Here is a 27,326-nt window from a genome sequence, read left to right as displayed (position 1 = left end):
AAATGTTTTAGTTGCTTGACACTAATAAATTCTTACCCATTACAGTAGTTCTGGAAATATGGTTGCGGATTGGCAAGTTTCTGAGGCAACAATGCATCACACTCCAACTCATAGTCAGCATCGTCCTATATGAGAGACAGTGGTTTGATGAACATCAATGCAATTACCAACTTTCAAATCATCATTCATACAGAGAGTACATACAGATAGTACTATTGTTACAACTTTGTACAACACAAGAATCTGAAAGCTAAGTCCATCAAAGCACCAACTTTCTCAGTGTTACCTGGTGTACTTCTGGGAGGCGTTGTGTTGTGTGTTTCCCATTCCCACTGGGGATGTATTCTCCATTAGGAGCGTAAGCAATGTGAGGAGGTGCCAGGTGAGGGTCGACAGCACAGGGCCGACCAAGAGCCAATCCCTGCAGGGGCACCATGGTGTACTGGCATGGAGAGACCGTTGCTGCCAAAACTGGGAAACGCATATCTAAGGTTTGTTCTGAAATAAAAAGAAATCCAAAACTCAGCTCCAGAATAACCCAGAATTCTCAGACAAAAGTGTAGACCATTTTGTTAATGAATCATTTAGACCGATTTGTGAACCATTTCAACAAATTTATTGAAAAGAACTGACTCAAAAGAATGATTCACTCACAAATCGGACATCTCAATGGCTTGGGAGCATGTTTTACGCTACACATGAGCAAAATTTTTGGAGCATATACAGTACTGTGCAAAAGTCTAAGGCACACATGATGTTTCACAAAAAAAAATAAAATTCTTAAGATGGTTATTTTAATCTTCAGCTTAAGTGTGTCAATAGGAAATATAAATTTTAGACTCCCAAACAAACTCTGCATGTGGAGGCTCATGCTATTCTCCGCAATCCACGCACAACTTACCACGTGCTCCATTAAGAGTGAGAACCACTAATCGCGATCACGAGGAGGTTACCCCATGTGACTCTACCCTCCCTAGCAACAAGGCCATTTTGGTTGCTTGAGAGACCTGGCTGGAGTCACTCAGCACACCCTGGATTCGAACTTGCGACTCCAAGGGTGGTAGTCAGTGTCAGTACTCGCTGAGCTACCCAGGCCATGGTTAAAAACACAATTTTAAAATTCCCGTACATTTCTATGATTTTCATGACCATTGGACCCGATAGAAATTATAATACTGATTGTTATCATAGAAAAAGATCTATTGTGATTTTTTTGTCTTAAAAAATCCTATTGCTGATCTTTGTATCTTGTTGCTTTGCATGCTTCTGTTAAAGTTTCAGTTTCTAAAACTCACTTTGCTTGGCCCAAACTCTCCACAGACAGATTGGGATGAATGCCACGATGATGAAGACAAATGCTCCAAGTAATAATAAACCCACAATAAGGTAAGGCAGATCCCCAGGTCGTGGCATTGGGTTTCCAGGATGTTCAGGTCTGGGAGTTGATGTCTCTGGAGGTGTTGTTCTCTGGTGTGGGCGAGCTGAAAGTACACACAGACACTCACATTTAAGATCTGCACTGTCAGAAGATATCTCTGTTCTGTAGATTAGGTGAGGAATGGGTTGTGATCATGAATAAGAGCTAAAAGAAACAAACCTTTTGTTTCCAAGATGACAACATTGCCGAACTCACTCTCGCCTCCTTCGTTATAACACTGCATCTTAATGTCATAAGCAGTCTCAGGCTGTAGATCCGTTATGGAATGCCAGTATCGGTCACCTAAACAGAACGACAATATTACAATTAATTTTGTTTTAAACATAGGTGACAAATCACAGGTTTAAAGTAAGATGACTTACCTTCAACAACATCCTTTTTGTAGTCACTGTCATTGTCACTGTCAGTGGGTCGGTAAAAGATGTAAAAGCCATAAATGGGGGTGTTATTGACTGGTGTGTACTGTAAAGAAAACACAAAATTAGTAACATAATTTTACTAATTTACGATTCAAGGTCCCATTGTGAGAACAGAGGTCACGTTTCTTGAATTTGGGGTCTTGGGGTCGCGTGGCGCCATGCGAGAGTTGGACGTGTGAATGGCATGCTCTGCGCACTTTGCTATTTTTTAATACTTTTTCTGTCATAAACCGGTGAGATTCTATACACCCTGATCCATAACTCTTTTATGAAGATAATATGTCAAAGAATTCAAAATCCTCAGGCTCTGGAGACATTAAAAGACATTACTTGCTCAAGTTGATACCCCAGACAGGGCTACGGGGACTCGGACCAGGGACTCGGTTTGGATGGTGTGGTGGGAGAGATTCAGAATCAACTATCGAGCATGTTGGCAATGCTGGCGAAGGTTGTAGCTGACTTGGAGGATCTTGTTGTAATACGTTGATCGATCACTGCCATGAATGAATGAATAAATGAACGTTACATTTATATAGCGCTTTTCTAACACTACACTCAAAGCGCTTTACACAATGAAGAGGGGACTCTCCTCAACCACCACCAGTGTGCAGCATTCACCTGGATGTTGCGACAGCAGCCACAGTGTGCCAGTACACTCACCACACACCAGCTATTGATGGAGAGGAGAGAGTAGAGTTATAGAGCCAATTAGTGAATGGGGATTAAACTGGATGGAGACGAAATTCACTGAGGTGGTTACAAGAGTGGCGGATGTTGAGAAACGGATCGATTATCTGAAGTCATCGGAGAGGGAATTGGCTGCTAACCCGCTAGCTACCAAGATAGACTTGGAGCGCTTTTGGAAAAGTTGGAAGACCTTGAGAATCGTAACCGGCGAATCAACGTCCGAATTGTTGGAATTCCTGAGAACGAAGAAGGCCGAGATATGGTGAAATTCCTAGATGAGCTCTCCCGAGTCTGCTCGACATAACAGGCCATAAGCTGGAAATTGAGCGAGCTCACAGAGTTCCGGCTCTGAGATCTGCTGAGGGAGACAGGCCTGATCAATTCTGGCCAAATTTCTGAGATCATCCGATAAAGATCTCTTGTTACGCGAGGCGAGGAGTAAAGGAAGGCTTTCTTGGAAGAACCACAACATTTTCTTGTTCCCAGACTTTGCGAATTTGTCAAGAGAGAAACGTGATCGATTCAAGGAATGCAAGAAACTCTTACATCAACGGAAGGTTGCTTTTGCACTGATGTTCCCAGCCAAATTGAGAATAGACACTAAGGATGGCTGCAAAATATTTACATGCCCACAGCAAGCAATGTCGTTCATAAAGTCAATGGAATGAGTAAGTTATTGTGTGATACTGTCTATGCAGCCGAGTGGATCTGATTCACTGAACATTCACTTGTTGGTCCGAGGAACTGAGCACCTTCTTTGTTTCTTTTTGTGCTGGTTCTGCCTAGCGGCTGGAGTATGTTTTGTGGAGTAACACTCCTTCGGGACAGTTTGTGGATGAATCTGCATGTTCTTTGTTCTTATGCCTCCTATTGGTTGGAGTTTGTTCTGTGGAATATTTCTTGCAAAACATTGGAGTGATTAGGGCATTTTTTTGCACACATGTAACAGCCGAGTGAGCCTGACTCACTGAACATTCACTTGACTGTCCGAGGAAACTGGGTGCCTTTTTTGTTTCTTTTTGTGCTGGTTCCGCCTAGTGGCTGGAGTTTGTTTTGTGGAGGAACACACCTTTGGAACAGTTATGTGGATGAATCTACACGTTCTTTGTGTTTATCTCTTTGAGTTTGTTTTATAGATTATTTTCTGTTGTGTAATTCTGTCTCATAAAATTTGTATAGAAGCACCGGACTTGAGCAATCCGACGGCAAAGTTGTCACGGGGACTCTCGTAGGCATACATGGACTGTTTGTGTTTAGAGGGATGGATGTCGGTTGGTGCTGTCGTGCGCGGGGTTAATGCGCATGTTTTTCTTTTTCCTGTTTGTTTGGTTCTGGGGGAAGTTTGGGGTTTGTTTGTTGCTCTAATGTTGGAATGTGGTCTTTATAATTTTGTTTTTGAAACACAATATATTTTTTCTAATATGTCAAAATGTCAAATGTTAATATGAGTGGATTGTCTCTCTCCACGTGGAATGAGAATGGGTTGGGGCACCCCATAAAAAGAAGGAAGGTTATTTCTTTTCTTAAACGTAAGAAATATGATATTGCGTTTCTTCAAGAAACGCATCTTTTCCCACAGGAAGCTGAAAAATTTGGGAAGATATGGGGAGGACATGTTTTCTTTAGTGCTGGCTCAAGTAAGAGCAGGGGAGTCATTACATTGATAAGTAAACATCTACAATTCAGATGTCTCAAACAGATTAATGATAAATTAGGAAGAGTCTTTATTGTTTTAGCAGAAATTCAGGGGCAAAGGTTGATTTTGGCTAATATTTACGCACCTAACATTGATGATCAGGGCTTTTTTATAGATCCTGAAGGGATGTTACAAACCGCTGGCACCCCTTATGATATAATATTGGGAGGAGAGTTTAATCTTTTGATGGACTCAGTCCTTGATCATAGTGAAGCAAAAGTGTGTAAGCCCCCTAGAGCAACAATGACGCTTCACAGGATGTGTAAAAATCTTGGTCTTACAGATATTTGGAGACTTTTGAACCCATCTGGTAGGGACTATACATTTTTTTCATCAGTCCATAAGATTTATTCTAGAATAGATTTTTTATTTAATTTTTTTTTATCTAAATCCCTCATTTCATCTGTTGTGGATTGCTCAATTGGAGACATCTTAGTCTCAGATCACACCCTAGTAAGGTTAGAGGTGTTGCCACATACGGAGAAAAAGAAATCATATAGTTGGTGCTTTAATGTATCCCTTTTGCAAAATCCTGAATTCCAACAAATGTTAAAGGCTGAAATCAATGTTTATATGGAGACCAACTGGTCCTCAGTATCCTCTGTGGGCATGGCTTGGGAGGCCCTTAAAGCGGTTCTAAGGGGTCATACAATATGCCTCATTCATCAAAAAATCCAAAGCACGAGAACTTGTGGAGTTGGAAGGAAATATTAAAAGTGCCGAGGCAGAGCTGAAGTGCCGAATGTTATCTGATGGCCTCAGATATAATACTATTTTGTCACGGAATGTGGAGTTTTAGCTATTCAGGGCAAGACAGTCATACTTTAAGTCGGGGGACAAAGCAGGGAAGCTTTTGGCTAGATTTATAAAGCAGAGAGAGTTTTTTTTCTATCATTCCCTCAGTGAAATCTGCTGGTGGTGAAATATTTACCTCAGCCATTGATATTAATAATGCTTTTAAAGAATTGATCTCTATAGTTCCACGTCTTCGTCTACTGATGAAGACATTAGAAACTTCGTGGAACCATTGGAAATCCCTAAACTGACGATTGAGCAAAAAAATTATCTTGATTCTGAGATAACCTTGGAAGAGCTTGGCGAGGTAATTAAGGCCTTGCCTACAGGCAAGGCTCCGGGGCCAGATGGATTTGCCGCTGAATTTTTTAGATCTTATGCTACAGAACTGGCTCCACTTTTGTTAGAAGTTTATACGAAATCATTAAAGAATGGAAAGCTTCCGCCAACCATGACACAAGCCCGGATCAGTCTGATTCTTAAAAAGGACAAAGATCCAAGCGAGTGTAAAAGTTACCGTCCAATTTCCCTGATCCAGCTAGACATAAAAATATTGTCGAAAATTCTGGCTAACCGATTAAGTTATGACATCTCTTATACATACAGATCAGGTGGGGTTTATTCGAGGCCACAGCTCTTCTGATAGCATTCAATATTATGTGATCAGTGGCGAATGATCAGATTCCAGTCGCTGCCATCTCACTTGACACCAAAAAGGCATTTGATATGGTAGAATCTTTTTAAGAGTTTGGAAATGTACAGGTTCGGGAATACTTTTATTGGATGGATCAAGTTACTTTATAGACACCCGGCAGCAGCGGTACAAAAATTTATTAATTTCAGATTATTTTACTCTGGATAGGGGCACCCGGCAGGGTTGCCCTCTTTCCCCATTATTGTTCTGTCTTGCCCTGGAACCATTAGCAGTCACGATAAGAAAGGAGGATGATTTTCCAGGGGTGATGGTGTGGTGTGCAAACTTCTGCTTTACGCAGACAATATTTTATTATTCGTCTCTGACCCTTCAAGATCTATGCCTTGCCTCCACAGAATTATTAATTCCTTTTCTAAGTTCTCGGGATACAGAGTTAATTGGTCTAAATCCGAAGCTTTGGCACTTACAGCATACTACCCAATAACAGCTTTTCAGCCGGGTGCCTTTCAGTGGCCCAAACAGGGTATTAAGTATTTGGGTATTTTATTCCCAGCAAATTTGTGTGATTGAGTTAATTTTGACCCTTTAATAAAAAGGTTTTTGAGCGATGTGGGCAGGTGGGCTTCATTACATTTATCGATGATTGGGAAGGTTAATGTTATTAAAATGAATTGTATTCCAAATTTCAACTACCTGCACCAGTCACTCCCTATAGATGTCCCCCTCTTTTATTTCAAGCAATTTGATAGCATAGCAAAGTCCTTCATTTGGAATGAGAAACGTCCCAGATTACATTTCAGTAAGCTGCATAGGCCAATTGACAAAGGTGGGCTAGGCCTACCCAAGATTTTGTTTTATTATTATGCATTTGGTCTCAGACATTTGGCTCATTGGTCGCTTCCACCTGAGAGAGCCCCACCCTGGTTTTGTATTGAAGAGGAAGTTCTTGCCCCTATTTTGCCATTGCAAAGCCTTTCTATCAAACTAACCGGAGAAGTTAAATTACACCCCGTTATCTCGCATTTACACTCGGTATATACAAAAGTGTCCAGAATGTTTAATTCGGACATTTATTTAAATGTTGCCTCAAGCTTATGGCTGAACCCAAAATTATGTATTAATAAGTCTCCTTTCTGCTGGTCAGAGTGGATTACGAGGGAGGTTAATACACTTGGTGACCTATATGAGAGCAGAGTGTTGAGATCCTTTGAAAATCTGGTTCAACATTTTGGGATTCCCATTTACAGCTGCGCCACCTGCTCTGTACTATTTTTGGGAGTAGCATACACCCCTCTAAAGCGGCAGATACACTGGGAGTGGTTATTACTGCTTTTGGAAAAGGTCATGAGGCATCAGTGTATTACTCCCTGCTAATTCAGAGTCTGGGGGATGGAGCTTCAACTTCTCTCAAGAGATTATGGGAGAAAGATTTAAACTTGGTATTGGAGGAGGGAGAGTGGGCTAGGATTCTAAAAAACATGAAGTCTCCATCTAGAGATGCAAGGGTGTGCCTTATGCAATTCAAGATTTTACATCGATTCTATTGGACACCCTCTAGATTGTATAGGCTTGGTCTTAAAGACACACCCACCTGCTGGCGATGCCAGTCAGAGGATGGAGACATAACCCATGTCTTTTGGGTGTGTGTTAAGATCCAGGAGTTTTGGTTGAAGGTTCAGAGTCTTGTGCGTGATGAATTGGGTACTCGGGTTTCATTTTGCCCCAGACTCTGTATTCTTGGTGATGGGGCAGTCATCGATGTTGAGAATAGACACATAAAGAGTTTGGTCCTAACCAGCATCATGATCGCCAGACAGATTCTTTTAAGGGGTTGGAGGTCGGCTGGAGAGCCCTCATTTCAGGAGTGGTGCTCGGAGATGGGGAGGGTGGCGGCCTTTGAAGAAGGGTCATTTAGAAGACTAGGGAAATTGAATTTGTTTATGGAGAAATGGGGCGGATATCTGACGTTGCTGGATGTGTGATTATTATTATTTGTTATTTAATTTTTTTTTTATTTTTTATTTTTTGTGTGTATATATTCATGTACCACCATTGGGATGTTGTTGGGGATTGGGAGGGTTCATAGTGGGGGTTAATTGTTGATTCTGTATATATATATATGTTTTGTTTTTCTGTGTTCAATGTGTAAATCAATAAAAAATTGTTAATCAGGAAATGAGAATTCTTAGTGCTTACCGTCCATTTGAGGATAACTGTGGTCTCATTGATGGCTTCATTGTAGGTGATATAGGGTCCGTCAATGGGACGGCGGTTTGGCGGTCCACTGCCCACAACTGTGTAGGCTTTGGAGGGAGCACTAGGGGGACTCGCTCCCAACACATTAACAGCCAAAACTCTGAACTTGTACGATGTTCCTGCGATGCAATGGAATAAAAAGAACTAAGTCAGCTGCTTATGAATGGAAGAAAATAATAATTTAGTCATTTTTAGTCAAATGTTTTCTGAGAGCCGGGAGAACAGTGATTGATATGTCAGCCAAGCATCAGTTCAAATCTTTTTTTGTGACTTCTGAGTAAATGTTGTGTAAAACTGTCTCAAACTTGCATTATGCATCAATCTGCAATTTATATCAGCATCGGCCACTGAAAACCCCACATCAGATGACTGCCGATGCTTACCTTTCTCCAGGCCCGTGATCTCGACTGAGAGGCGTGAAGGAGGGATGTTGTTCACAGCCACATCCCATTCTCCACCCCCTTTCCGCAGTTTCTTGTACTCCACACGGAATGACTGGATGGGGAATCCACGGTTTCCGCGAGGGATCCACGTCACATAGACTGAGGTCTCTGTGGCCATGGAGACGGTGGGCCTGTCTGGAGCTTCTGGAGCTGTAATGAAAAAAAAAAAAAGGTTTTCAATAAAAAAATCAGATAAAAAACCAGTGAGAGTGTGTACACATGCACACTGGACACACACATACACTTACTGTAATCTCATCCTTGATTTTTTAGATTGAACAAAAAACAAAATCAAGAGAACAGTCATGTTAGCATAATAATCAGATCAACTATTGGTGACTGTTATAAAGCTGTTAAACCTTTTTAAAAAATGTATTAGCTGAATTTAAAATTAGATAGTAAAATTTCATATTTCTAATTGCACCAGTGACAGGGTTCCCACTCATTCTGACCAATGAATTTTCATCCGTTTCTAGTCATTTGTGATTTTTACCAATAAAATCTAGAGATCCTATTCAAAAAGACCAATTTTTAGCCGATGAAATATTTTAAAACAATCAGCAGAGCAAAACCAGAAAATATACAGTACTGTGCAAAAGTTTTAGGCACTTGCGAAAAATGCTGCATAGTGAGGATGTCTTCAAAAATAATGCCATAAATAGTTTTAATTTATCAATTAACATCATACAAAGTCCAGTAAACATAAAAAAGCTAAATCAATATTTGGTGTGGCCACCTTTGTCTTTAAAACAGCCCCAATTCTCCTACTTACACCTGGACACAGTTTTTCTTGGTTGCTGGCAGATAGGATGTTCCAAGCTTCTTGGACAATTCACCACAGTTCTTTTATTTATTTAGGCTGTCTCAATTGCTTCTGTCTCTTCATGTAATCCTAGACTGACTTGATGTTCAGTGGGGGGCTTTGTGGGGGCAATGCCATCTCTTGCAGAGCGCCCTGTTCTTCTATTCTATTCTATTCTATTCTATTTGCAAAATAATGTTTGTGAGTCTAAAATGTATTTTTCCTATTGACACACTAAAGCTGAAGATATAAATAACCATCTTAAGACAAATGTTTTTGTGAAACACCTTAAGTGCGTACAACTTTTGCACAGTACTGTATATTCCCTATAAAACTTTTCCAGAAGACTATTAATTTCTGTGACTTGGAAAATCACAATTATAACATTTCCTGATATTTACATGAGTGTGGTAACTCTGCAGGTAAGCAAACATACAATATTATCATCATACAGACAAACGTATACTCACGCAAAAGACGGTGTGGCACCACTGGTGTTTTTGGAGCCCCTATGGGTCCTCCTCTTCGCCCTGCACACCAAAATTAAAGAATAACTTTAATTTAATGAATTACTAGACACAAAAAAGCCTGAGCATTCAACTGATATACACTATAAACATTTACTTTACAAATTAAAATGCAGAAAAGTCTTGAAGTAGTCATGTGGCTGCGTACATTTGCCTGTTCTGAAAGTCATCATCGCAGGCTGCCCAAGTCCAGCGCAGTTCTTAGCGGCCATCTCCACTTCATAAAGGCTGGCGGGCTGCAGTTTGGTCAGAGTCAGTTTGTGCTGTAAACCTGAGATAGTGCTAGTGATCCAGTCACCGGGAGATTCTCCAGCCTGCAAGAGGAAATACAGAAGGGTACACACAACTACCAATGAATCAGAGCCAGGAATTACATTAGAAACATACATATATATATATATATATATATATATATATATATATATGTATAAATATTATATATATATATAAAGTGAATAGAAGTAGGTAACACTGTAAGAAAAAAGTAGATTTTGAGTGATGTTTGTCCATGGAATTTGCTGTCATGAGGCTAGGGTGCTCTATGTGGTTCCCTGGGCATTGCTATATGGTTGCTAAGATGTTTTGAATGTTCTTAGTGAGTTGCTATGTTTCTATGTGGTTGTTAGGGAGTTCCAGATGGTTGCTAGGGCATTGCTGGGTGGTTGCTTAAGCCCAAAGTATACTTATGTCAGACGCAAACGCCTAGCATTTCACAATGCGTGAAATGTGACAGAAATGTCCTTATTAACAGAGTGCTCAAGCACTGAACACATGCAGCCTGATTTTTCTAACCACACGTATTATGCGCATGCGTCTGGAATTATTTGCACTAATAGTGGGTCCAAAAAGTGGAGCCATTGCTGTCACGAAGGCAGCACCGTTGAGCCATTGCTGTCACGAAGAAGTGGTTGAAGATGTAATCGCCGCTTAACAACAGGAGACGAATGTGAAAACAACAACAGTGGATGTGCACGTCAAGAGCACGTGTGAGAGGAGGTCAGGAGATACCTGCATTTGAATAACTCCAGTCTAAAGGACTATAATGATGTCTTTATGGGTCTAACCTCTTAAATACGTACGAGCCCAAGTCGCTTTCGCTGCAATCAACAGGTTGCTAAGCAGAAAGCAGGTGTTGTTATGATTTCGCAAGTCTAGGCCGACCTTCGCCCAAGTGACCTGTGGAGTGGGAATGCCACTGGCCACACACTCAAGGAAAAGTTGTTGGCCTTTGTTCACCATAATGGGCCGAGATGCTGGTGGAATATGATACACGCAGCCTCAGAAGTCAAACCTAAATAAATAGTCCAGTCTCTTATAGCAGTCGTAGCACGCATGCGCCAACCGCCTGTGTATGCGCACACAGTCAAATTAAGTATACTTTGAAAGGCTAGCGTTTGACCGTACGCAGACGCAAAATGTTTGCATCAAAACCGAATATACTTTGGGCTTTATTGGTCCAAGTCAAAAGAGCTCAAGTCCCACAAGTCTTAAGATATTCTGGTCCCTAGATATGGCTCGTGTAAGGAAATTTACATCACTCACCTGTCTTGTTTGCTTAGAAAGTTATGGTGCGACTCTTCTTGACAAACCGCAAAATTTTAGGTCGCACGAATGAGTTATGCACTAAACCCCAAGTATGAGCAAATGTAATAGTGAAGCTTGCCTTAGATGAAATTTCAGTTCTGTACCTTTCTGTACTTGACAACGTACTCCAACACAGGTGCTCCACCATCATGACGGGGTTTCCAGGTAAGTTCATAGTAGTCAGCTTTTCCTGTGCGTGGCTGGCTCATGATAATCGGAGCTTCGGCATGAGAGACTTTGACCTCAGAGCAGTCGACAGGCAGCACTGCGCTGGTAGACACGGGCTTCAAGGGTGGCTGTTCCCGCAACACCTTATCTGGGCTCATCGGGCGAATCAAAGGTAGCTTACCTGACCACGACGGCACTACAATCAGAGATCAGAGTACAATGAAGAGCAGGACAAGATATATTTCTGTTTAATGATTGCTAAACTGTATAATCTGGAAAATTGTCCCAGGCAATCGATTTCCTACACAACTGCTAGATACTTGTCTCTCGTACTCCAGTCTCTTTCTTAAACTCAATAATTTTTCATGTCTATTTATTATCTTATTTCATAAGTAGCCATGTAATAAGCAGAATAATGTACAGTCAGCCAATCATTATTGTAAAATAGACCCATTCAGGGTCAAACAAGATCTGATCGCCCGGACTCGGTTTATTTTGCAATAATAACCTTACATAATGTACACACTTTATACTCAATAATAGGCTATATGAGACTACACCATTATAAAATGGCATGAAAATGGCACACTTTGTCTAAAGTGTTACGTACATGTCGGGACAGTGAGGAGTCTTGTAGCTGCCTGAGAACTGCCCACGCCATTCTCCGCCATGCACTGGTACATGCCATCGTCCTGCGGCCCAACATTGACTATGCGCAGCACCTGCGAGGACATCCGATGTCTTGGTGATGGGCTCAAAGGCTGAGCGTTGTGGAGCCACACCACAGTTGGTGTGGGCTTGCCCCTCACCTGACAGCTGAATCGCACAGTGTCGCCCTTGAAAGCGTCTTGTTGCTGCAGCTCGACACGCACCTGGGGAGGCTCTGAAAGACAAAGAAGAGAACTTCAGACAAGTGTATGTCAAAATATCAGGCTGTAAGTGTGTTTGTGTATAGGGGACAATTGTAACATTTTCTACAGTTGCGTTCATAACTCACAGACTACTGCAAATTGACAAGCCATCATTTGGTATACAAAACATTTATGTGTGACAAAAGTAATGGTAACATTAATAGACTTATAATGAGAAAGATTTAGATCCTAATATTAAAAAGAAGTCATAGTGTTGCAATTGCCCTCAATACATTTGAAAAAATTATATATAAATTATATTAACCCAATGTATCTTTAAATAAGAGCGCACATCAAAGTAATAATATACTGTAATTGCTTTGATACTTCTTAATATTACTGAATAGTTTTCACTGTTATATGGTACTTATTATTTTAGTTGTCAGGAATAATATGTATATAAAGCAAAAGTCTAAGTGGGACCTACCTTATAAATTATCTAAAGTTAAATCATTTTTAATAGCTAGTCTCAAATTACATATTTTAATGAAATAATGTTAATTTCAAATTTTTTAGATTAATTTTTTTTTTAATTCAGAGACTTAAAAGCCAACCATTTTTGGTAAAAAAATATGTCACACAGTGAAACAGCAACACTACTTATTCTCAGAAGAGAGAAATGTTTACTGAACTTCAACAGCTTATTTGCAATTGAAGAAATTCAGTGTGTTACAATTGCCACCTCTTACAGTTGGCAGCCTGGTCTCCCCTACTTCAAATGCTGAATAGTTCAAATCAACATGCATGTTCATGGTTTAAACTTGTAGTAAAAAGCATGGGAGCATTAATGCATCTCCATGAGTGCTACCACAGAGGAGTCTGGGACGGACTGGGTTCTCTCTTTCTCCCAAAACTTGATGGTTGGCTGCTAGTGAATCAGCTCAAACTCATTAGAGCAGCAGCAAGAGCTGCTTAATTAATTACAGCTGCTGTGAGGCGAGCCCACAAAAACAACCTCATCAATGTCTCAGAAACTCGATCCTACACACATATATTCTCGTTCTGCTAAGTAAATGTTCTGTGGGTTCATTTTGGAGGATTATTAGCAGCATTTAACTGTATTCTCTAAGCCCTCCAGTTCTGATACATGCTTATTACCTAAAATGCAGCCTTCAAATGACTGGAAATTGAAATGATGCCACCGCACACATAAAATGTTCCATCTATACCCTGGTTCCAGCTTTTCAAATCCCAGTGTACTTATCAGTCTTATAGCATTCATACTCACCAAACACCTGCACGTCATACAGTACAGTAGCAGAGCTAGCAGAGCCGATGCCGTTGTCAGCGTGACAAACATACGTGCCCGAGTCGCTTTTGCTCGCCACATCAATCAACAGGTTGCTGAGCAGGAAGCGGGTGTTGTTATGATTTCGCAAGTCTAGACCGTCCTTAGCCCATGTGACTTGTGGAGTGGGAATGCCACTGGCCACACACTCAAGGACAAGTCGTTGGCCTTTGTTCACCATAATGGACCGGGATGCTGGTGGATAGATGATACGCGCAGCCTCAGACGTCGAACCTAGAGAGCGTATAACAAATTCAATATTAAAATCAAAACACTAGCCAAAATCTAGTGAACTACATACACAGGCAGCATCTTAACAGTCATGGAATCTCATAAATGACAAATTTGGAACGTTCTACATAGGCAGCAAATCCACGCACCACAGAAACAGTGCTCCGCATGGGAGACTTGACTTGTAATTGATTTCTTGTTTGATGTTAGCATGTTGCTAAGCTAACATCATGATATTACTCTAATAAGCATATATAAATACACAGAAATATTGGGTAAAATAAATGTTTATATTTTATCCATATTAAAATGTACTATAAGTATATTTATAACCAATATTTCTCTTGCTTTGTTCACCATCTCAAATGTATTTTTTCACTGTGCTCTGAAAAATTGATTATGGGATTGCTTTCCCCATGAAGAATACATGCGAAGCATCAGAATTTCACCAAAACAAGGTATCCTAGGAGGCAGCATAATTTAAGTGCATTCATTTTGGAAAAGTCTTTGTGTTGGGAGTGTGCAGATGTCTTTAAATGCTGCCTCCGTAGGTACAGAGCAAATGACACAATGGGTTCACATTGTAAATTACAATTGTCCATGCTTTGTGTGCACTTACGTCGTATCCGTAGACGGTCTGTCGAAGTGGAGGTTTTTACTTCCTGCGTGACAGGGTTGTAGGCGGCACATTTATACGGACCCTCATCCTCCCGTGTAGCATTGGCTATCTGAAGGTTTCCTGAAGGCATGATCAGGTAGTTCCCTATAACACAATCAGACAACCACTGATTAGCATCTGGATTACAGCTATTCAGACAACAGGTTTGTCTACAAAAGCTTCTTTGAGGTCATTTCCTGAAATCTGAGCTATAATCTACACCATCATTAAATTCATCACTTGAACAGTGAGATGGAAAAATTGCAACAAAGACAATCATGCGAACAGGCGGCGCCTTGTAGAGTGGACAAGACCAGACAACACTGAACACTTGATGACTCTCAACAAGACAAGAGCTGTCAAACACCCAAATACCAGAACCAGCTAGTGTGCTTTAAGAAATGACAGACTGAAATGAAGGGAAGAAGTATTTGAATTTAAATGAAGTGAAATGAAGGGAAGAAGTATTTGAATTTAAATGAAGTGGCTTGTAAGAGATACAATGATGGCTCAAATAAAACAGTACTTAGATCACCATTAGCAAACAGAGAGAAAAAACAGCCATAAATCTGGAGTGATAGAAGTAAAGGGATACATGTGAGGGAGACAGCAAATGGGGGTGAGAATACAAAGTTGGTTTACCTTGTTTTAAGTTTAAAAAGTACCTTTAGATGTCTCCAGCCACTCCTGCTTGACACTGTAGCGGACTTGAGCTTTAGGCTGACTCTCAGGAAGATGGCACTCAATCACTGCTGTGTTTCCTTCATCCACTTCAATTTCCTGCTGGTCATCTGGCTCAAAATCACGCAGTTCTGCACATAAACACACAAAAACATGAGAATTATTATACATATATTATACAGTTATAATACAGTTTTTAAAACATATCCCCTTACATTTCATTCTGTTACTCACATTAAGTTATCATATGGCTCGAGATGACTTGAAATATAATCTTTTTGGAGCTTGACAACCACTCCATGTAAAAGAAGAGCCCATACATTCTGCTGAACTTATCTTTTTGTGTTCCACCAAAACAACGCATACCAAGTTCAGGCACCCAACAAGAGGGTGAGTTGATGAGTGAACTATCCCTTGAAATACCAAAAGAAAGGATAAACAAAAACAAAACACATTCAACATGTTAAACTTCCAAGGCTCGGTTTTGAGAGTCACAAAGTTGAAAGCCTCTTTGTATTCTGTTCAAGAAACAGGAGAAGCTTTAGAGTGCATATGCTTATGACTTTTACTGGAATATCATATGGGCAGTCACCCAATAGCTCTGGAAAATGGAGACAGAAAGTCTAGCTTCCTTGAGCCCAAGTCAGCCCGGGCTAAAATGAGGTCAAAGGCCAAAGGTGACTGTTCTCTTGTGTTTCAGGCAAGGAAAAGCAGTTTGGATTGCAATAAAATGGAATAACGCCGCATAAGTGAGTCCGCATAATGCATGTCATTCTGTGAGGGGGAATATTTTCCGCAAGACAGAGAGGGAAAATTGCACAGCGTTGTCCTGAAAAAACCCCCAAACTTAATCAAATACCTCCCCAACTGTTCATTCCTCTAACAAATAAAATCGCTCCATTGTTCTCCAGAGTTTAGTTATATTCTTAGGCATCTGAAACGTCTCTAAGTTAAAGCTGAGCTAAAAGATCTGTGAGCTAAGGATTAAAAAAGGTGCTTTATAAAATCTCCCTGGAACAAAAGAGATACATTGATGGATGAGATGAGAGGAGCAATTATATAATCAGAATTTGATTTCTATTTGTACTCTGAAAGCCTTCATCGGGGTATTGCCTGACGTACTACTCAAGTTTTAAGAGTTTTTGAGATCATTCTTTAGGAAATGACAATCCCAGGATATGTTGAGGCGGAGTTCAGAGTGGACGAGGTTTGTGTGACAATCCATTTGCTAAATCAATCAGGGTCTTTTTACAGCCCACCCCTGCCAGCATCCCCCCTCCAACCCACACCTCTCCTAAATTCCTCAGAACACATCTTTAACCCCTCCTCAACTCCCCCCTTCACCGCTCTCTCCTCAAAGCATTCCTCCCCTCATCCCACCGCATGATCCCCTCAGGTGTGGTGGGGGAATGAGGGAAGAAAAAGAGGGAAAGAGGCTAATTTAGTCCTATGTATCTTTAGTTTATCCTTCACAGTTACTTGTATAATTTAATTATTTTTGATATTAAAGCTGAAGTGTTTAATTGTTTTCAATGTTAAAATACTTTCTCCAATCCCAACTTAAAATGCAGAGAAAATATAAGCCGCTGGTAGGATGATTTCAATGAAAAGTGTGACATTCAGATACATGCACTTTAAAAGTTTGATTTCAGGCGGATTAAAACAAAAATTAAATCCTTTTTTACTATAAATCTCCACTTTCACTTTCTAAATGTGAAAGTACAGATTTATAGTTTAAAAAAAAGTTGATCTTTTTCTCACCCACACCTATCACATCACTTCTGAAGACATGGATTTAATCACTGGAGTCTTATGCATTACTTTTATGCTGCCTTTATGTAATTTTTGGAGCTTGAAAGTTCTGGTCACCATTCACTTGCATTGCAAGGACCTACAGAGCTGAGATATTCTTCTAAAAATCTTTATTTGTGTTCTGCCAAAGAAAGAAAGTCATACACATCTGGGATGCCATGAGGGTGAGTAAATGATGAGAGAATTTTTATTTTTGGGTGAACAAACCCTTTAACACTTCCTCAGCTGACATTGCACCATTATTATATTTAATTTTACTTTACTTTTATTTACTTCTACTCTATTAGGACTATTGATATTTTACTTATTTTGCACATTCTCTTATTGTACGCAGCTATGTTGCAAACACTAAAGAATGTACAGTTTCTGTTATATCAATAAAGCACGCTAAATTAAAATAGAAAATAGAGAGACAGAGAGAGAAGAAGAGAAAGAACAGTGGCTGAGAATGGCAGACCACAAGGAAGAAACTGTGAAATAAATATTTATATGCTTCTATTATGTTTGTATGTGTGAGGAGGTAAAGGGTGAATTGTGTGCTTTGTGTGTGCGAGGTACTTTCTCAGTCTCCAGGAGGCCTGGAGAGCAGGGAATGCTGGTAGCCATGCAGGATTAATAGTATTTATAAAATAGATTAGCTGCGTTTCCAATTCTACTTGGCAATGCTTTCATACATGCTGCACGGTTACTTAGCATTCATAATTTTTATGTCTGGAAACGTGGAGCCTGTGTGTGTGTGTACTTGTGAGTGTGTTGTGTGTTCATGTTTGTATAACTTTTAAAACTCATACTGAGATGATTCTGTAAGTAATGTGTGCAATCATTGTTGGCTGGACTATGTGTCGTCTTAAATGACAAGCAAAAAAAACAAGTTCAACTGAGTGTGCATCACCGTGAATCAGAGTTTATTGAGAATTCGTTACGGTCTGAACTAAAAACACATGTTGAACATTGTTGTGTTTAAAGGGATAGTTGACCCAAAAAGAAAATTCTGTCATCATACACTCACCTTCATGTTGTTCCAAACCTGTATGACTTTCTTTATTCCATGGAATGCAAAAGGAGATATTAGGCTAAATGACAGCCTCAGTCACCATTCACTTTCATTGCATCTTTTTTCCATAAAATAAAAGTGAATGGTAACTGAGACTAACATTCTGCTTAGCATCTCCTTTTGTGTTTCATGGAAGAAATAAAGTCATACAGGTTTGGAAGTCATACATCTTTGGATAAACATGTGAGGGTGAGTGAGTTTTTATTTTGGGGTGAACTATCCCTTTAAGTGCGAGAAAGGGAAAAAGTGTGCCAAAGGAATGTTTTTGGCTCAAAGCATAGGGGAGGCTTGCTTGTCTGCGAAGGAATTCGAGAGGAGAGTTTGAAATAATGCTCAGGCAGGCAGCAGCCTCCCCAATGGGAACTGCTTCAGACAGAATTCTTATGGAGATAGAGAACAAGGTGAGCCAAGCTCTTTCACAGAGCAAGAACAAATGGGCAAAGCTTTGAAATATGGAAACGAGTGTCAACGTTGTGTTAGCGATCATGCATGCAGCGTCCTCCCCGAAGAACCGTCCAACCCCTGCCTGACTAAGGGAGAAGGTCTTTATTAAATTAGAGTGAGGGGCCAATGTGGGATCATCAGAGACGGCAGGCCCCCAGCTAAGAGCTCGCATCTGCGTGCCCCTAGCTGCCCTCGCTCTTAATTCACAGAGGGAGAAACCTTATCAATTACATCTCACACATGTACACCCCACACGACCCCTACATGTGCCAGGAAAGCAAAGAAAAGGAAAAAAGACAGAGTAAGACAAAAAAGAAGGCGAGGCAAACAGAGAGGAAGAGCAAGAGGCTGAAAGTTAGAAAAAACAAATGAGCTTAGAGAGGAGTGAAATCCAATGTACCATTAAATGCCAGGAACAGAAGAAGGGAGATCAAAGGGGTAGTCCACACAAAAATGAAAATACTGTCATCATTTACTTACCCTCATGTTGTTCCAAACCCGTATGACTTTCTTCCATGGAACACAAATGGAGAAATTTGAAAGAATGGGCTGGTTGTTTTCATTCATGTAAATACAATTTATGGGGACCTGGGATTTTAAGCTGCAAAAAGGATGCAAAAGCACCATGGTAGTACCATAAAAGTAGTCCTACAATGTGTGCGCTATATCACTAGTCTTCTAAAGCCAAATGATAGCTCTGTTTGAGGAACAGAATGAAATTTGACTGGAAAGCTGGTAACACTTTACAATATGGTTCCATTAGCTAACATTAGTTGATGTATTTGGTCTCATGAACTAACGATGAACAATATATTTTTTTACAGCATTTATTAATCTTTGTTAATGCTAGTTAATAAAAATACAATTGTTCAGTGTTAGTTCATGTACGTTCATAGTGCATGTGCAATGTTAACATATACAACTTTTGATTTTAAAAATGTTTTACTATATGTTGAAATTAACATTAACAAAGATTAATAAATGCTGTAAAATTATTGTTTATTGTTAGTTCATGTTAATTATTGTTGTTAACTAACTAATGGAACCTTATTGTAAAGTGTTACCTAAAAAGTCGTTCTTCACAATTTCTCCTTCTACAGAAGAGTCATTCAGGCTTGGAATGACATGAGGGTGAGAAAATTAAATACATTTCATTTTTAAGTGAACCAACCCTTTAAAAAAATGGCAGAGAAAGAATTGGCATAGATGATATAAAGAATTATTGCTTCGCAGAGGTGAAGATGGTGTCAAGAATCTCACGTCACGTCTCATCTCATCTTGACAGAGAATCCTGCCTCAACTAGTCCCACCAAACCCAGGCTCCTCACACTATCACACAAACACACATACATGCACACATAGTTCCTCAGAGCCTCATATGTGACACATATTCCCATACAGTGGGGTCCAAAATTCTGAGACCACATTAAAAATCAGGAATTCAAAATCTATTTTAAACCTGGAAATAAGTTTTAGAATATTGAAGAAAAAAACACACATTCAAGACATATTTAAGGTTCAGCACTACATCTAGGTCACTAATCAAATGTAAGTGAATGTGACATTAACCATTTTAACTACTTTGTACAAAAGGTCAGAATTATTGAAGCACACAATGCTCTTTGGTATATTCTCAAATCATGCAGGAAGAACATGGATCATCAAGTTTAACACAAACTTATGGAGTCCATGCCAGCTGTCATTAAGGCAAAATGGGACCAAATTGAAATGAACATAAATGTATCACTTTTTTTTATTTTTATTAAATTGTTATGCTGACAATATAGTTTGTAAATATATATATATATATATATATATATATATATATATATATATATATATATATATATATATATATATATATATATATATAAAAAAGCAAAATATATATATTTTCACTACTGGTCTCAGACTTTTGGACTCCACTGTACACATTCACACACACACACACAAACATACACACAAACAAATTCGTATGTTCAGACTCAAACTGCTCCTCATTGTACAAATATATTCTTGCAAAAATCACTCACTGTTTTTCTTTTCCTTTCTTTCTCGCTCTCTTATTTCATTCTCAATTTATCAAGAGGAAAGCAATGGAGAACAGGGAGGAGGCCCTTCACTAATGGGGCCAGTGGTTCAACTGTGTACACACACACACAGATTATGGTGGGTCACGTTACACACCCCTTCCCGCGCTCCTTTACTGACTAAGTTAGGGGCAAAAACAACACCAGTATTTGTCGGCCTGGCATACAACCACAAAATACAACACACACACACTGTAGAGCCAATTTAATTCAACACAATACAATATCTTCAAAGTTCACACAACTGCAGAGCAGATCTAGTTAGTACAAATATATATATATATATATATATACACACACACACACACACAGTTGAATTCAGAAGTTTACATACACTTAGGCTGAAGTCATTAAAACTCATTTTTTAAAACTATAGCAAACTACAGTTTTAGCAAGTTGTCTACTTTGTGCAAGATACAAGTAATTTTTACAACAATTGTTTACAGACAGATTGTTTCCCTTTTAACTGACTATATCACAATTCCAGTGGGTCAGAAGTTTTCATACACTAAGTTAACTGTGCCTTTAAGCAGCTTGGAAAATTCCAGAATATGATGTCAAGCCTTTAGGCAATTAGCCAATTAGCTTCTGATAGGAGGTGTACTGAATTGGAGGTGTACCTGTGGATGTATTTTAAGGCCTTCCTTATAGACAAGTATCTATATCCACAGTAAAACGAGTCATATATATCGACATAACTTGAAAGGCTGCTCAGCAAGGAAGAAGCCACTGCTCCAAAACCGCCATAAAAAAAGCCAGACTACAGTTTGTAAGTGCACATGGGGACAAAGATCTTACTTTTTGGAGAAATGTCCTCTGGTCTGATGAAACAAAAATGTAACTGTTTGGCCATAATGACTATCGTTATGTTTGATGGAAAAAGGGTGAGGCTGGCTAGCCAAAGAACACCATCCCAACCATGAAGCATGGGGGTGGTAGCATCATGTTGTGGGGGCGCTTTGCTGCAGGAGGGACTGGTGCACTTCACAAAATAGATGGCATCATGAGAAAGGAAAATTATGTGGATATATTGAAGCAACATCTCAACACATCAGCCAGGAAGTTAAAGCTTGGTCGCAAATGGATCTTCCAAATGGACAATGACCCCAAGCATACCTCCAAGTTGGATTAAGGACAACAAAGTCAAGGTACTGGAGTGGCCATGTCAAAGCCCTGACCTCAATCAGATAGAAGGTTTGTGGGCAGAACTGAAAAAGCATGTGCGATCAAGGAGGCCTACAAACCTGACTCGGTTACACCAGTTCTGTCTGGAGGAATGGGCCAAAATTCCAGCAACTTATTGTGAGAAGCTTGTGGAAGGCTACCCAACATGTTTGACCCAAGCTAAACAATTTAAAGGCAATGCTACCAAATACTAACAAAGTGTATGTAAACTTCTGACCCACTGGGAATGTGATGAAAGAAATAAAAGCTGAAATAAATCATTCTCTCTACTATTATTCTGACATTTCACATTCTTAAAATAGTGATCTTAACTGACCTAAGACAGGGAATGCTTTCTACGATTAAATGTCAGGAATTGTGAAAAACTGAGTTTAAATGTATTTGGCTAAGGTGTATGTAAACTTCTGACTTCAACTGTGTATATATATATATATATATATATATATATATATATATATATATATATATATATATATATCAGCCACAACATTAAAACCACCTGCCTAATATTGTGTAGGTCCCCCTCATGCCACCAAAACAGCGCCAACCCGCATCTCAGAATAGCATTCTGAGATTATATTCTTCTCACCACAATTGTACAGAGTGGTTATCTGAGTTACCGTAGACTTTGTCAGTTCGAACCTGTCTTGCCATTCTCTGTTGACCTTTCTCATCAACAAGGCATTTCTGTCCACAGAACTGCTGCTCACTGGATGTTTTTTGTTTTTGGCACCATTCGGAGTAAATTTTAGAGACTGTTGTGCGTGAAAATCCCAGGAGATCAGCAGTTACAGAAATATTCAAACCAGCCTGTCTGGCACCAACAATCATCCATGCAATTATCTAATCAGCCAATCGTGTGGCAGCAGTGTAGTGCATAAAATCACGCAGATACAGTTCAGCAGCTTCAGTTAATGTTCACTTCAACCAACAGAATGGGGAAAAAATATGATCTCAGTGATTTGGACCGTGGCATGATTGTTGGTGCCAGATGGGCTGGTTTGAGTATTTGCTGCAACTGCTGATCTCCTGGGATTTTCACACACAACAGTAAATAGTGACATAAATAGTTTTCATTAATCAATTAACATCATACTAAATCCAGTAAACAGAAAAAGAGCTAAATCAATATTTGCCTTCAAAACAGCACCAATTCTCCTTCTTACACCTGGACACAGTTTTTCTTGGTTGTTGGCAGATAGGATGTTCCAAGCTTCTTGGAGAATTCGCCACAGTTCTTTTATTTATTTAGGCATATTATTTCAATTATTGTCTCTTTGTGTAATCCCAGACTGACCCGATGTTCAGTGGGGGGCTCTGTGAGAGCCATGCCATCTGTTGCAGGGCTCCCTGTTCTTCTATTCTATTCTGTTCTATTTGCAAAAGGAATGTTTGGGAGTATAAAATGTATATTTCCTATTGACACATTAAAGTAGTAGATATAATTAACCATCTTAAGACAAATCTTTTTGTGAAACATCTTATGTGCCTAAGACTTTTGCACAATACTGTATATATATATATATATATATATATATATATATATATATACACGTCTGTGGAACAACAACATCGACTAATGGTGTGAGGTTGACAGTGTGCGTGTCTACTCACTCGCTGCAGTAACGCTGGCCGGGACACTAGCACAGGACCCAACGCTGGTGGTGGCCACACACTGGTATCTGCCCACAGTCAGGTTAGTAAGGGAGGGGATGTAGAGAGAGTTGGGCTGCACCAGAACTCCCAGCTCCTCGTTGCCCCCAGCTGGCAGCTCTCGCCCGTTTAGACGCCAAGTGATGTTGACATGGTTGGGCAGGGCGCTGCAGTGCAGGGTCACGCTGCCCCCCAGTTTCTGTACCACAGAGAGAGGCTCCTCTGTGAAGACTGGGACGTCATCTGGAACCAGAGAAAGTGGAAGAGACAAAAGAATGGTGAATAAGGGGGCCTGGGTAACTCAGCGAGTATTGACGCTGACTTCCACCCCTGGAGTCGCGAGTTCGAATCCAGGGTGTGCTGAGTGACTCCAGCCAGGTTTCCTAAGCAACCAAATTGGCCCGGTTGCTAGGGAGGTTAGAGTCACATGGGGTAACCTCCTCGTGGTCACGATTAAGTGGTTCTCGCTCTCAATGGGGCACGTGGTAAGTTGTGCATGGGTCGCGGAGAGTAGCATGCTGTGAGTCTCTGCGGTGTCATGCACAGCAAGCCACGTGATAAGATGTGTGGACTGACAGTCTCAGAAGCGGAGGCAACTGAGACTTGTCCTCCACCACCTGGATTGAGATGAGTAACCGTGCCACCAAGAGGACATAGTAAGTAGTAGGAATTGGGCATTCCAAAATTGTGGAGAAAAGGGAATATAAAAAGAAATAAAAAAAGATTGGTGAATAAATAGATTTTGGACACTTAAGCCACGCAGTGACATCTGCAAACAAATGATGTTAGACCTTTTCTCAGAACTAACTTCACTTCATTGTCATTTTTGCAGCTACTTTTACCTAACTGGTCTCAATGTGATTTTTAGTGGATGTATGAAGTCAGTTCCCCTCAATTTCACACACACTCAGAAAAAAATATTTTTGCAGGTTGTTCGGTTTACTTAAAGGTGCACTCAGTAACTGTCTTTGTGTCATCTTGGACATACACTGACACTTAGTGGCTTGGATGCAGCCTCATTTAAAATCAATAGTTTTCAGTTTCAGATGCCATTGTAGAAATTTTGACATGACATCCATGATTACTTTAATCAATGAGTGAAAGTGTCAAATAACAGGACAGTTACTGAGATTAAGCAAGTAGTATTTGGCTGGTCATGTGATTCTAACATGGCAGCTTCCATGTGCAGATGCTCTACATGTAGAATAAAACAGCTTTTATAAGGTTACTGTTATGACTGGAGTCTTCATTTTAATGTGAGTCGTCATGATTCCCTACATATATTGCAAAATTACAATTCTTGTCTTTAGGACTTAGAAAAAATTACTGAGTGCACCTTTAATTAAAATGAACTAAAGCAACACAATTCTAGAACGTCACAACTTGATTTCATTGCGTTCTATCCAATTAAATTTGTAAAACTGAAGTTTACTTAATCCATTTGAGTTTGGACTACATGAATCCTTTTTGTAGCATTGATGAAACTGGGCAGGGGATTTCCATTTCCCAGCATGCTTTGCATGGGTCAGGATGGGGTGAACAAACATTGAAATTAAGTGTTATTTTATGCATTTTTGAGCAAGATAAGAATATGAGGAGATTTGTTAATGTTTATTGTTTTGTAATGTTGGTATTTAAAAAAGTGTTTGAGTGCTGCTAAGCTCTATAAGCAGTTGCTATCAAATTGACAGTAGAACAGTTTCAATGTCCTTACACTTTCTCACCTGGCATATACTAATGATTAATCAAATAAATTAAGTTGAACCAACACAAGAAAATTAATTAAACACTGGTAAATTTGTAAAAAAAAAAAAAAAGTAAAACAAACCTAAAAAGTTAAGTTAAAACTACTATAGTACGTTGATTTGACCTAATCCAACTAAATTATGTTGGCTGAAAGAAACTGTCTTAATTTTAATAAAATTAATTAAATTGCTCGTAAAATCCTTCTCAAATTCAATTAAGTAAGGGTAATGACTTTTGAGTGCAGGTGTCTTAGCACAGCAACCACAGGTGTAGTTCAGCACCTGTGGTTCCACTAACATTTGAAAACTAGAACAATGTTTGAACAATGCATCAATTGTTTTATCATTTAAAACCTAATAAACTTCGTTCTGTGAAAAGTTTTGCTTGAAAAGCGTGCTTCCTTTAAAATAAATACCACTTGGTTTGATATTTTGTTATCTAATGTAATGTTAAACATTATTAACTTTGGCTTAAGTGCCCAAATATTTTTTGGGGCCACTGTAAATTTGGTACCGCCTCCACAAAATTATATTATATGCCAACTTTATGAACAACAGTAACTCACCACTGAGAGCAGCACTACCCTGCAGGCAGCACAGCAGCGCACCCAGGGCACAAAGCACTCGAACCTTCCGTTTCCTTTCCCAGGGTGTCCAATCCAATATCCAAGACATCTTCCATACACTACCCCTGGTAAACCAAGAAAGAGAGAGAGGTTATCAGGCAATAAAATAATAATATTTTTTTTTATTTGTACATATAATGACTATAGTCAGGTTGCGTTGCCTGAATGACTAGTTGACTAAACAGTCATAATAATGAAGCCCTATATAATTTGGCAATTTGGGGTCCACCTGACCCCGATTAGATGCGTTTATGTAAAACGCATTCTGCCATTTAAAAACGGGTCTCTAAAAGTGTTTTTAAAAGCTGAACAATTTTTAACTTGGCACACAGTCTTAAAAACATAACACTTGTGGCGGGTCACTCAAAAAAAAAAAAAAAAAAAAAAAAAAAAAAAAAGACTTAACGACCAAAGACTTTCCATCTGAATATGTACAGCAGATGCTTAAAAAGGGATGACTTTAAGAAGATGCAACTTTGCCAAGAGATGCCAAAAAAATTTAAAATAAACAAATAAATGTAGATAAATTAGTTGTCCTACCAAATTGACTTTTAAACCCATCATGACCCATTCACAGCACAAACCCAGTCCGCAACTTGTATCATAAGGTAGACAAAATGCGAAAACAGACCATTCAGTAAAGTTATGCATTATTAACTTATATACATAACCAATTTTTCCTTACAATCCCTGCTAAGAGCATCACCAAAAACATGCTGAAACACAAATTCATTTGAACCCACATCCATCAGGCTTGTGCTGTTGAGGCGGGTGCCCGGATAAAGCAGGGGAAATCTGAGTCCCCTCAGTCACAGGTGTAACTGATACAGGCACGGGTTCAAACAAAAAAGGCCTGCACACAAAGAGCAATAGGGTGGGGAGGTGATATCATTTGTATTTTCTGGAAATAATGAGCAGGGTAATGTGATCTTTACAAAGACACAAACAGAGGAAAGAGAGAGAGAGAGGGAGAAAAAGAGTGATGGTTAGTGTATTAACAGTTAATGCAGGAAAGGGAGCGATTCTCTCTCCCTTTGCGCTCACTGCCAAGTTTCCCGAATTCTTTCCTGTCAGGTTAAACTAACAGCTTCCCGTCAGGAGGAGGAGGGTGGTCTACAGCTCCCAGACTGCAAATCTCTCTCTCTCTCTCTCTCTCTCTCTTACACACACACACACACACACACACACACACACAACTCTACTCCCATCAACTGTACGTAATGATTAATGGAAGTCTCACAGAAAGATTCAGAGCTCAAACATGGGAGGGAACAAAAATAAATGAAGTCTGCTTCTTGGGATTCGGAATTGTTTTTCTGGAGTTGGTAGGTACATAGCCATTATCTATTAGCCAGACTCTGCTGTTGCAATAGAATGTATTACATTTAGAGACTTTTACTGGGGTTGGCCCTAAATAAATGTTTTTCCGTTCCAGCACAAAAATAAACAAGTCATGCTGTCTGTATAGAGCTGTAGAG

At 39.6% G+C, this 27,326-nt stretch overlaps 1 protein-coding gene across 1 annotated transcript in view; it reads right to left on the bottom strand.

Annotated features, from left to right (window-relative positions):
* LOC127431753 (brother of CDO-like) overlaps positions 1-27,326 on the bottom strand; it is a 47,004-nt gene that overhangs the window by 1,545 nt on the left and 18,133 nt on the right. Inside the window, exons 2-17 of the mRNA XM_051682279.1 lie at positions 25,789-25,913; positions 23,439-23,720; positions 15,224-15,370; positions 14,520-14,663; positions 13,610-13,903; positions 12,081-12,353; positions 11,407-11,666; positions 9,867-10,032; positions 9,662-9,721; positions 8,330-8,539; positions 7,887-8,065; positions 1,801-1,900; positions 1,598-1,720; positions 1,296-1,481; positions 287-498; positions 37-125 (exon numbers count right to left, since the gene is read on the bottom strand). Coding sequence (XP_051538239.1) covers positions 37-125; positions 287-498; positions 1,296-1,481; positions 1,598-1,720; positions 1,801-1,900; positions 7,887-8,065; positions 8,330-8,539; positions 9,662-9,721; positions 9,867-10,032; positions 11,407-11,666; positions 12,081-12,353; positions 13,610-13,903; positions 14,520-14,663; positions 15,224-15,370; positions 23,439-23,720; positions 25,789-25,897 — 2,834 coding nt within the window. The 5' untranslated portion in view covers positions 25,898-25,913. The remainder of the gene's footprint in view (positions 1-36; positions 126-286; positions 499-1,295; positions 1,482-1,597; positions 1,721-1,800; positions 1,901-7,886; positions 8,066-8,329; positions 8,540-9,661; positions 9,722-9,866; positions 10,033-11,406; positions 11,667-12,080; positions 12,354-13,609; positions 13,904-14,519; positions 14,664-15,223; positions 15,371-23,438; positions 23,721-25,788; positions 25,914-27,326) is intronic.

Source organism: Myxocyprinus asiaticus, chromosome 41 (assembly GCF_019703515.2).
Source record: "Myxocyprinus asiaticus isolate MX2 ecotype Aquarium Trade chromosome 41, UBuf_Myxa_2, whole genome shotgun sequence".
Taxonomy (NCBI): Eukaryota; Metazoa; Chordata; class Actinopteri; order Cypriniformes; family Catostomidae; genus Myxocyprinus; species Myxocyprinus asiaticus.
This window is presented reverse-complemented; position numbering and strand designations above follow the sequence as displayed.